Source organism: Elgaria multicarinata, chromosome 2, assembly GCF_023053635.1.
Source record: "Elgaria multicarinata webbii isolate HBS135686 ecotype San Diego chromosome 2, rElgMul1.1.pri, whole genome shotgun sequence".
Taxonomy (NCBI): Eukaryota; Metazoa; Chordata; class Lepidosauria; order Squamata; family Anguidae; genus Elgaria; species Elgaria multicarinata.
Genome location: NC_086172.1, coordinates 80,140,895 through 80,153,680, shown reverse-complemented (window position 1 = coordinate 80,153,680; position 12,786 = coordinate 80,140,895). Strand labels below are relative to the sequence as shown.

Here is a 12,786-nt window from a genome sequence, read left to right as displayed (position 1 = left end):
GAATACTGGAATTTCAGCATCTGGCTCCATCCAGCTCAATCCATCAACCTTGTGGGAAAATCCTCCCTCTCTCGCTGGGTCATTCTGAGACAGGCCCTCAGCCTCCCATTCAAGAAGAGAAGAAAAGGGACAATAGCTATTCAAGACCCTGCCAGGGTCATGACCCTTCTACCATCAGAACTCCTTAATGACCCCAAACAACAACATTCATAGCAACTGGGGAGGGAGAGGAGGGGAGACACACAGAACAATCGCTCATTCAAACAAGGCAGCTTGGGGTGTGAGGGGACTGCTGCCCATCCTCCACTGAGGCGGCTTCACAACAGGGCATTGACAGCATTCTCAGTTTCTAAAGGAGCCAGAAGATCCTTCTCTGCCAAAATTGTGCTAGGATCCTTAAAGATTTGAACTACCCCCACTTAATGGGGATATTTTCACATACATAATTAATTCGCTTTTAATCGGTCTTTAAGGCACTTTCATCAGGCCTATCTGTTCTCACCAAGAGGCGGTTAAATTGAAGAGGGAACAGAAATATGGCTTCACCTTGAAATAGTATGTTGTCCTGCCCCCTACTGAAGTGCTAATTCAAATAAATGTTATTGGAATTTTGTGTTCCAAGGGCCACTGGGAGGCTGCACGCCTCTGCCTCCCAGGAAGAACATTATGGTGAGGGGGATACCAACTTGGCCCAATGCATCAGACAGAAAGGGTACAGCTGCATGGAACTTGCATCCCCATCCCCTATCCCCACTGACAGATAGAATACCTATAAGAACTTTGAAATGAAAAACTAGTTTTTCTTTTTCCTCCTCCCTCCCAATCCCCTTTCCTTTTGTGCTGTGTCTTTTAGATTGTAAGTTGGACGGGCAGGGACTGTGGTAATATTAATCATTATAAGCCACTCTGAGAGCTTTTTTTGGCTGAAGAACAAGGTAATAATGCTGTAAATAAATAAATGGCAAGAAAGAATGAACATTTTTACATATCAGAGAAAAACAGGTTAATGTGTATATACTGTGTGTGCCTGCAGTGTTCCCCACAATACAGGGAAGGCAAAATTTCACCCTGTGTCTACGCTGTAAGCTCGTTCATCCTGAGGACTGCATCCCATTTTGGAGAAACTCTGAGGGGTCATATGCCTGTGGTGGGTGGGGCTGAAGGCAAAAGGGGCAGGGGCAAAATACCAGCACATTTTAGCTTATTAAAGCCCTTAGTGCCAGTAACTTAGTCTTATGAGAGTCATTTCAACCTTTTAGAATACTGCCAAACAATTGGTGGCTGGGGGAAAGGGGCAGGGCCATCTGGGGGACCCCAGAGACAGATTTGGGCCCCAGGAGGGCCATATTTGGCCCTTGGGCTCAAGGTTCTGCACCCCTGCTATAAGTACAAACTGCAGGGAGCCACAACCAACCTTGGATCGAAAAATAGAGAAGGTTCACCCTTAAGTGTGGAATTTTAGTTTGCGTTAGTGACTGAGAGAACAGAATTGTGAAATTGTATTTATTCTGGAGTAATTCATTAAGAATAGCCTTCCCCAACATGGAGCCCTCCAGATAATTTGGACTACAATTCCCACCAGATCCAGCTAGCATGAAGGGAACTTGGTTGAAACGGCTGTTTCAGAATGTTAGAAGTATGTTCTTGTGAATGCTTCCTCCAAAGAGAAAAAAGCATTGGGGGGATGAGACCAAGGCCACAAAATTGTATTACAGCTCCTAGGAGGTTCATTTCTTCCTGAGACTGCTGAAATAACTCTCCATCATGCCTTTAACCTGTAGCACTGGTGGTGATGGTCATGTGGAGACACTCCACATGAGAAGGTGCAAGGAAATGGAGAACAGTGCTACACCTTACAGGAGCAGCTGTGTGGCTAAGTATTCACAGAGGGAGTGAAGTCTGCATTTGTGGGAACTTCAGCCTGTGCTCATTTTCCATCCATCCATCCACATAGCTTACAAGGCTTCTGGAGGCTTGTGCAGGCTTCCTAGTCCGCATGGTGAGTCTGTACAGGGATATCCAAGAGGAAATATTCCCTGAAATATAGCATCCCTTAGCATAAACACTCTCTCAGACCCCATAATAATAATAAATTCACAATTGTTGTGAACATAAGCAAATTAAAGATGATAAAGCACTCTGAATATTAAAAGTGCAACATAAGATAAAGAAGAAATGGATCTCTAGATGAATTCTAACTATAACAGGTAGAAATTCCTTATCCTTTCTTATTTCCCCAGGCAAAATGAATGCCTCTCCTAACTCTAGGGGCCCTGTAACCTTGAAGGAAACTTTTTTTGTTTTCGGTATTCTTGTTTAGCCATTCCTTTTCCAGGAGCAAAGCAAACATTAATCTCTGCCTGTCTTGGAGCTGACAAAGGGATATAGACAGACAGGCAGCCTGCCCGGCCCACTTTCTTTCTTGACCCACTGGCTCTAGTGCCATATTGGGACAAGGTTGGACTTCAAAATAAGTTTGATTTTGTCTCTGCAAATTCAGCCAGGAAAGTGGAAGGACAGGCAGACACATTGCTATTATCACCGGGGCAACCCCTAGAGAAGCTAGTATAAGGGCAGCACGTTTATTCAGGGAAAGGGTGGGGTGTGAGGGGACCCAGGCCACCTCCACACAGACAAGGAGCTGGTGTGCATGCTAATTTCCCTCAAAGGCCCTTTGCTAAGTGCAAACTTCTCTGTGGCAGGACTCCTGCAGCAGTAATTACATCATGATGCGAGGTATTGTGGTACTCAGAATCCTAGTGCATTTGTATAGATATACTATCCCCATCTATACAAATACAGAGATTGTTACAACCAAATTTCAGGCTGACATTGATCCATCAATATCCTCCCATTCATGGGGATAGCAAAAGCTCTTGCAGGGCTCATGCTGATTTTTCACAAGCTCATTGCTATGAAAAGAGTGAATAGAGACCATTGATTCTCAAGGTATGTGCCCATCTCTGCAGTATTTCTCTCTCCAAAAAACACCTGCCCTCCCAGCATCCCCTAGCAGATGTGGTAGGAGAGGCGGCATGTTGCTTTAGCACTCAGTATAGTTATATCATACTCATATAGTTCTTTTGACGAAGCGTTCAAATCACTTCAAATTAACTACCATATTAATCCTCCTAACAACCCTATAAAAGTAGACAGGCCATACTAATGCCCCCATATTATGAGGAGCTGAGACTAACGTACAAAGATATTTATTTATAAAAACATTTTTGTATTGCCATTTGGCCCTAGCAAGGGCCCCCAAGGCGATTTACCATAATAATTTTTAAAGAGCATTAAAAACACCAGAGCTTCGGCTATTGGGCGGTATAAAAATATAATAAATAAATAAATAAATAAATAAAACAAGTAAGACAGAACCCAAAGCCAGCAAGATGAAGTCACACTAAAAGCCAGGCAGAATAAAAAAAAATGTCTTAACCACCTGCTTGATGAATAATAGGGAAGAGGGCAGCCTCGGGTCATGCTAGTTGACACTTTTAGTAGGAGACAAACAAGGGGAATGTTTTCTGTTCATTCTCAGCAGCTTTCATTACCGTCAACCATGGCATTCTTCTGGACTGCCTGAGAGGGTGGAGAACTGAAGCGGTTCTACTTCTACTTCAGGCGGGTATTGTTGAATAAGTGCTGAGAGACTGCTGCTTTACCCTATGGCAGTGGATCATAGCCTCAGACCTGGGGTCCCAATTGAGCCCTCTAGGGTTTCCCAGGTAGCCATGTCCACTTCTGGCCTTTCTCCCAACCACCAATCATCCCAGCTTTAGTGGAGTTTCTCCCTCCATTCTAAAAGGTTGAAATACCTCTCCCTAAGGTTTAGTTACAGGCAGTAAGAACTTTAAGCTAAAATACGCTGGTATTTGTGGCCCTACACTTTTCTGCCTTCACACACACACACACCCCGATTGTGGCCCCCAACATATCCTCCAACATGGAATTCAACAACCCTGCCTTATGGGAATTAGCCTGTGCAGAGTGCCACAAGTTTCCATCTTGTCCCCCATGCTGTTCAAAACTGCATGAAGTTGTTGGGAAAGGTCTTAAGGGTTTTAGCATCATCAGTTATGCTGATGACCCCCAAGGATCTTTCCTCATATCTCAGTGAGGCAGTGGATACTCTGAACTGGTGGCTGGAGTTAATAATGGGTTTCATGAGCCCTAAAAACTGCTGCCAGACCCAAGTGAGTTAATGATAGCGGTTCCATTATGCTGAAATTGAACCAACTTCAGTTGTCATTTTAAAAAGGAAAAGAAAACTTTTACTGTAAAATAAACACAAGGTAAAACATACTTGTACTTTTCTTAGAAGAGATGGAAAAAGTAACTGGTTCAAAACAACAGACCAGGTTTAGGGCTAGCTTCAGTCCTGGAGTCTTTCTTGAATGATAACTTGCATTTCAGTGTTGTTTTTAATAATAATTGGGAAAGGATTGTTTAATATTATTACCAATGCTTGTATAAGTTCCAAAATTAGAAGACTGACCCTGTGTCTCTTGCACTTGCAGTGTCCCCTTCACCTCACAACCATGGACCCCTAAAAAGGGGTTGTAAAGCTCCTCTCCCACACCTGTTTTCTTGGCTTTCTCTGCTTCTCTTAGGTTTGTACCCTCCCCTAAAATATTCCTGATCACTTCCTCTGTCTTGGTTTCAATGCACCTTCCTCACCCTTTTCCGCTTTCCTCCCTTGTTCAGTTTCAGCCTATCCAATATGCAGTCCTTTGCACCACAACAGGAGGCTTTCATTCCTATGCACGCTGGTGGTGGCCTGATTCACCTGTTATCTCCTCCCAGCTTCTCTCCTGATCCAATAGCTTCACCCCTTCTTGAAGTGAGCTCATTGGCAATAGCAAACAGGGATTCCCAGCCAAGGAGGCTGATGGCTTTCCCAGGGTATTTTCCTCTTGTCAGCAAAGACAGCAGCTCCCCACCTGTACTTGAGTCTTTTCAGTCATGAGACAGCAATTGCCTCACTGAAGGTATTTCAGAAACATTTTACCTAGAGGCATTCAGCCCTAAATCGCTTCACTAATCAAGACTGCAAGAGGAGGGAAGGAACCCAGCAGCCCCACCCACATCTCTCCCAGTGTCTCCAAACCACAGCCCCTATGACTTTGTACAGTTTCCCACTCGTTATCGGTGTTCATCACTTTTATTCTGACCTTCTAGATTTTTTTTCTAGCTGACATTCACATTTGACAATTTCCTTGCTGAGACATAGCTGACAATTTCCATACAGAGTTCTTAACAATAGCGAACGTGCCTAATTAATGTCCATTAACAATTGTTTTGGAAAGAATCAGTAATTCACTCGCACCCACACAAATACACACTTTTTATTTGCTAAGCTCTAGGCGCTATGAATAGGGTGAAGTAGGACTAGAGCCCTCAGGGTGCACACTCAGGATAATTTCACTTGGATTTCACCTAAAGAACATTTTAATCATTCTGTTCTACTCACAATCTACATCGGCACAGGTAAACAGTGTATATCTGTCCCTGCTTTTCAACCGGGTGCATATGTGATCACTTACTCCAGATTAGTTAAACTGCAGTACAAATATTTTGTGTACATTGATAGTCCATTCCTTCATGTCTCCCTGAGGAATCATGATTGTGAGTTGCTGGCTTGACTTGTTGCTTGAACTTGCTCTTAAGAATTCCACAAATACACATAAAACATAAACATTTAAAAGTTCCATTATACCCCATATTATGCACCCAATCCACATTCCTCTCATAACACACAGACACACACAGCTGTTCTGAGACACTTGCAGGCAAATTTTATACATGTTTAATCAGAAATAAGCCCCGCTGAATCCAACGGAGTTTACTCCCGAGTAAACCGCCCCGCCCTTGCCTTTGCCATTTCACAGCCGCATACTTTGCTCTTTGCAGGTGTGCAAGTGCTGGAGAGCTCACAAACGTTTAGCAAAGTGCTGGAGAACGAACACTGGCACTTTGCGCTCGCGCTCGCAAGATCAAAGAGGGGTCTTTGATTTCCAAAGCCGATTCCCCAAACTCGTACACGTTCATGCTGGCACCATTAAGCGAAGGTGCAATTTTGCCTGTGGCCATAACTGCTCTTTTGCCAGTCCTCAACCCCATTTATGTGCGTTCCCACTTCACCGCCCTCCTTTTGCAAGGGGGGGGGACCTGTGACATGCCAACCGCACCACCACGCACCCGCCTCGAGTCTTTCTCTAGGATTGTCCCCACCACCTGCCTCTGTCCCATCCTGTCTTCCCTTCCCCATCTCGGAAGTGTTCAAACTGCCAATCTTTTAGAGAACTCCGAAATCGGGAGACGGTTCCCACAATTGATCTTTATGCACTACTTCTTTTTTATACGTCTCCCAATTCCAATTCCAGGTCTTTGCCCCTCAATGTGGCCTTTGTTAATTGATCAGGACGGGGGAGTATGACACACGACAAGGGAGATGGGACTGGACAGGAAGGGACCGATCGCAGCCAACGTGGTAGGGTGGGCGCGGAGAAGGGTCACACTCACCAGTATCCTGGCGGAACTGATGCATGGATTGCAGATCGATGATATACGGCGAGAGACGATTGTCCACCTGGCCTAGGACTACGCTTCCCCCGGTTCTTGGCCCGGCCCGGATCACCGCCTCGATGTGATGGCTCACAGCTGGGCTGTAGGGTCTCCAGCGACCGTGTTCGTTCAGCCATTCCCAAACCACCACGGCGGAAGCCAGCAGCATATTTTTAGCAATCTCCTCCAAGAAAGCCGACGCTCCAGACCCCGAGCACCGAATGGAACCCCCTCTCGCCCGCTCAGTGTCCGATCGATCTCATCTACCCCCTTTTAACTCTGCAACGTCACGGCCACTGGCCGCTCCTTGGATCAGTTCCAGATTTTCTTCTTTCGAAAATTATTTCTCTCTCTCTCTTTCTTGTACAGAATATTTGGGTCTTGGGTGAAAGATAATAATACAAAAATGTCTTAAATCTCCTGGTTACTGTTCCATACAAATAATGTAAAAGCCTTGCAAAGCGTTCATCCCACCTACTTCAGTACTCTTCCCTCGTTGCCTATAAAAATCCGTGCATTTAAAAAATCACAACGACCCATCCAGTCAGCGAGCTGGAAAAGCAGGTTCCGTCATTCGCTCTGTAAAGTGCCTCCGAGGGGAATTTCTCGGTATCTCTACAGTAGAAGGAGGGTGACTCAGTTACACCAGTTGCATCTCCTCCTACTCCTGTTTTTCTCTCTGCAGTTGCACGGGGGATCCTCCTGAACAAACCCTTCTCGGAATTTCATGCTCTAGTTTTTCTCCCCACCCTCCTCCACCTCCTCCTCTTCTCCTCCTCCTCCCTGTGCACTAGATGCAGCAATCGCTCCAACTCCACCTCCCTGTTGCTTTTCTGTCCGTCTCCTTCTACGAGAAATCCGGCTGTGTGGGATTTTCTCGGCACAGCAGGAGAAATGCAAACCTCCACCCAACGCGATGACCCCTTTCCACAGCTGAAAAACGATCACCCATTGCACGGCACGGGCACTTCACGCCTGCCTATTGCAACCCGCGGCCGCTACAACTTCCTTGCCTTAGCAAGGTTTTGGAACCGAAGCCGCAGCACGAGCTCCCCAGGAACGCAGTGGCTCGAGCACACTCGCCCTCTACCGCCGCCTCCTCCTCTCACCACCATTACCTCATGCTCGGCCCACCGCCCCTAAGCCCACCCCTCTGACCAGCGTCAGGGCGCCATCTGCTGACCAGTCGAAATGAACAGCAACTGCAGGCGGGACTGAACCACCACACACAAAATAGGGGTGGCAAATTGATTGCCACCACGAGAGGAAGAGAAGAAGACAGCAGAGCGCAATGGCACTCCCAAGCTTGCCTGTGTAGAGAGCCACCCTGGCCCCTGCTTTTCACGCCTCTCATGCGTTCTGCTGAGGTTCCACTACGGCCCTGCAGCGCAGCCTCTAGTACCCTCTAGCGTTTTCACCCGAGGGGGGGGGCAGGCAGATAGGTAAAGCAGTTTGATGTGAGAACAGCTCCTTCACAACTGGGGTCAGACGAGGCAGCGGGTAGAAAAACCTTTCCCATGCTCTAGTGACCATCAGTTCCCTATGAAACGAGGGTGTCACTTTTAAATTTCCAAATGGAACATTTCTCTACTATCTTCTACAATATCTATCTATCTTTCATGGATATAACAATTCTGTATTTTTCCATTCGTTCTCGGATTAATGTAGCTACTCAAACACTCCTTTCAAACCACAATGTAAACTATGGATATTGTTAGAGGAACCTAAAACATTCTAGCAACACAATACTATGACAGAAATATATTGTACGATTGTGATTTCCAAAGTGCTTTTCGGTATATAAAATGCTTTACATGTTCCATTTTTATCTTTGCATCATGTGTTCCGAGGTCAAGTTAGGCTATAGAATTAGGTATGAATTCAGTGCACACCTGAATCTAAAATGAACACATGATCTTGTCATGCATTTCCCTGCCTTCCGCCAGCAGCAGCCAATCTGGGGCAAGAGCGGGGGAACGCATGATGTGACGATGTCATGTCACAGTGAAGTGAACTACATATTACGAGAGAGGGAAGAAAGTGACATGGGGAAGCTGTTTTTCCGTTATAGTTATAATCCAGTCTCTTACCTAAAAACTTTTGGGTAATACATTGCAAGTATACATGAAATGTATTAGTGACATTACTTATTAGGAAACCTTCTCCAGTCCCAACACATCTGTTCTTCCTGGCTTTTTACTGATTTTTTAAAATACAAATTGGTGCTTCTGATGGATATTTTGACATTGCATTTTATTCTAATGGTTTTCTTTTAAATGGTTTATATTTTCACATGATTTTATTCATATATTTCTTGTGTTGCTTTATGCTGCAAGCTGCCTTAGAAAGACTATGGCTTTGAAAGATTTATTAAATAAATAAGTGTTCAGAGCTAATTCATATAACCCACAAACTCAACTATTAGTAGGCCATGAGTTCTGCACACTTTATACCTAACTGTACAAACAACAGCTTTAACCATATGGATGCCTTTATTATACAGAATGTTACTGTACCGTGGTGCATGACATGGACTAAAGCTTATGTACTAGTACAGCTTTCTTGAACCTGGTACCCTCCAGATGTGTTACCACGCTGGCTGGGGATGGTGGAGGGTGTAGTCGAACACATCTGGAGGGCACCAGGTTGGGGAAGGTTGTACTAGTGCATAAACATGGCAATTCCTGGTAATTTAAGCTGGTGTTCATTAAACTCCCGTTCTGTGAATCCTGCAGGTTTAATGCGTAAGAAATGCTTTAAAGCTACAATAAAAAGGAAACTTTACCTTGAAGGAGTCCCTTTAAAATCTCTATAAAGATAATATCACCAGTCTTTATTATCTTCAGGATAAGTGAATAAAACAGGTGGAGTCTCAGTAAGAAACTGCAATGGTTTATTTCAAAGCAACAGTTGATACGAACAGGCAAGGCAGAACCCCATTTCAGCGACTTCACAGTCTTGCATTTAATCCAACATGCCAACAATAAAAAATCTCTGCAATGAAATAATGTCTTGGAAACAAGCTCTTTGATTTGCTTTCAATGAGCATGGCTCAATGAGTGGTGATGCCAGGTGAGCTATTGATGAATCCAATTACAGCCAGCTCCTGGGAGGCTTAAGGCCTACCAGTGAAGGAAAGAGCTGGCCATTTCAGGCAGTTTTTTTAAAAACATGCAGCCACTTAACAGTAAATAGCATTACTTAATGGCATTACTGCTATTGGCTAGTCTTGGGGAGCTTGATTTCTAGAAGAAAACCAAGCACATAGTAGATCGCTTCAGAAAGCGTGGCGGCACCTAAATGGGCCAGTTCACACATTACATTTTTTTACATGTACATGTTTGCAAGGGCATGCATTATATGGGTCGTACATGTGCTAGGGGACCAGGATTAATTCCCTGCCATGTTATGTGTGAAGTAGTAAAGACAAATGGTTTTATTGTGGCATGGAATTTAGCTAAATACAGCCTACTTTGTGTCTGTACGTGGGATGGTGTAGATTTTATTTTTCCAGAGTAACAGGAGAAACTTCCCTGTTAGAGATAGGATGGCACAAGCTCCACTCCTGCAACCATAATGTGATAGCTGTAGACATGTAATGGAGGAAGTGCAACAGAAAAAACTGGAAATTAGAGGAAGATAAGATAATCTACTCTGGAGAGCAGAGAAATCCACCAGAGCAGATTTTTGGATGGCATGGAGGACTGCAGCGGAGAGGGGAGCAGGAGCAAGTCCTGTTGCTCTAGTGGATGTCCACCAGCTTGATCTTGAATTTAAATCATAATGCAGGGCTAGGCAACCTGCAAGAGCCCCCGCAGCCACTCTTTCCAGTTGCGTGGCTCTCCACAGAGATGACACAAATAGAGGGTGGGCAGCTGGTCAAGACAGTCCACCGGCTGCTTTCTCGCTACAGCAAATGCCACAGCAGGAGAACAGCTGGCAGGGTTCTCTAGAGCAGAGGACAGCAGTGGCAGTGCGGATGCGGTGTGTGTGTGTGCAATTCACTTCACCCTGCTTCATAGGAGGGCTGGCCCTGACTATTTGTAACCCAAACACTGCAAGAGGTAGCAATGAGATTCAATGTGAAATTACCTATAAACCAAGCATATGCAAGTGCGAAGTTTAGCTGCAATCTCAGAAATTCTCATCTCATCTCCAATCTTTCTAACTCCAACTGCCTGCTAAATTCTCTTTGTTGCTTCTGCCTTGCTTCCAGTGACCCTTCTTCAACCCATGCCTTCTGTTGCCTCAGAGCTTTTCTACACGAGGCTGTTAATCCATGTATCTACTTTTGGCTTTGTCACAGAACTGAGATCCAAACTCCACACAAAAAACTTTTGCATTCCTGCTTTTCCCCTACTTAACCTCAAAGTGGCAATATGCTGTAGAAGAATAATGCAATTACACAAGTAGAAAAATGCATTTTCTTTTGCTTTCAGAAATAATACTCCATTACACAGAAGCAATTTAACTGCTGGAATTAATTTAAATTTTTGAAATAATTACTCTTAGGTATTTAAATGATTTATGTCATGTTGGAATGCGCAACTGACTTTGAATTTCATGTTGTTCGCGAACGCACGCACGCACACACACACACACACACATACATATATTCCAGATTTATTTTATAGTTGATACACAATCCTGCCACTGCACCATACTTTTTGATCTCTCTCATTAATTCTGGCAAACCTTCTTTAGGATTTGTGGTAAGTATTGCGACATCGTCAGCAAATATGCTGATCTTATCATTTCCTGGCAGATTGATACATGTTCAGTCCCAATAGGAGATGTTGGGTATCTGGAAATTATGGAAAGAGCTTTTGATTTATCAGCTACCTGGAAGAGAACTTTCTGGATTACCCATAAACACCAAAGAGCAGCTGTGCCGTTATTTCTCAGTAACAATAGTGTGGTCCAGTGGGACCCCAAATGACCACCCAGAGAGCAGATGATGAGGTGGAGCGGGGGCAGTGGCAAACAGAGCCAGCATCAACGCCTGGGTTGGCATGGGCATTACCACACCATGTTTTCTTATTTAAAAACATTTTATAGTCAAATCAGGGCCAGAAGCAGCCAAGCATGTACATGGTTACAGATGTTCATTTTATTATTTTTACTTTTAACATATATATTATCTGTTTCTACCCCAAGATGGTACTTATTCTCAAGTAAATGTGTTTAGCATCAGGGCAGCAGGAGCAAAGTCTATTTATTCCTGAAGTCATGATTGTGTATTATTTCAGGTCGTGAGTTATGATGTTCTGTGATGTGGTTTGGGTTGCAGTTTTCTGCTATGGATCAGGTTTGGAGCAGGGGACAGGTTGAATCAGTTTTTTCAGGAAGCAAGACAAAAAGAGAAGAGCAGCACCATGGAACTATCCAAGTGGGACTGGAAGCTAGATTGGGTTGTCTGTACATTGAACTAACAAGGATCAGAACAAAATTGAAGTGCAAATGGAAGTCTTGGAGTTAGGCTGGTTGGCCCCACCTCCATGCTGACTCTGGTTTTCCTTTTAAAGAGGCTGGCCTGTTTTATCAGTCTCAGGCTGCAACGATATGGGAGTGACGGTGGCATGCTAATTTCCTCATGTCCTGAGAGTTGGAGGATGGTAATGCAATCTCCTCTGGACACAGGTGAGCTGGTCCCTTTCTGGAGAACCGGGAAGTAGAAGCGTCATGACACCTTTTTATAGCCGAGTCTTCTCCTAAACCATTAACTCTGGAGCTCTTTCCTCTAAGGATAAGGGGTTGGGGTCCTGGTATATGAGAAATGCTGCTTGGATTTAAGTAATTTTAAAGTGTAAAATGCACATGCATAGCGTACTTCTTTTTCTTTATCAGAGTTGGCAAACAGCATTTATTTATTTATTTATCCTCTAACATCACAGGAGTGAAGAAGCCATTTTTAAGCATGGAATGGGGGAAAAGAGAAATATTAGTTGTGTGCTTCACAACTGAAGTAATACATGTACCAATCTAAAATGAGCCCCCATAAGACCATTAAGTCCAGGTTCTAAAATTACCTAGCTGTAGTGATGCGGGTTTTCTGGGAAATATTAAATTGGAAAATTGGGGTGATTTGCTGGGATAATTTGCACCAGATTTTTTTTCAGTTTGCATTGCAAAATGTTCTGATGCCCTAGAGTAATCTAATTTAGCATGTTTATTTTAGCATATTTATTTATTTATTACATTTTTATACCGCCCAATAGC

General features: G+C 44.1%; 1 protein-coding gene across 1 annotated transcript in view; it reads right to left on the bottom strand.

Annotated features, from left to right (window-relative positions):
• The window catches only part of DTX4 (deltex E3 ubiquitin ligase 4), a 38,943-nt gene extending 31,639 nt beyond the window's left edge, over positions 1–7,304 (bottom strand). The window contains exon 1 of the mRNA XM_063116919.1: positions 6,526–7,304. Coding sequence (XP_062972989.1) covers positions 6,526–6,736 — 211 coding nt within the window. The 5' untranslated portion in view covers positions 6,737–7,304. The remainder of the gene's footprint in view (positions 1–6,525) is intronic.
• Positions 7,305–12,786: the final 5,482 nt, after the last annotated feature.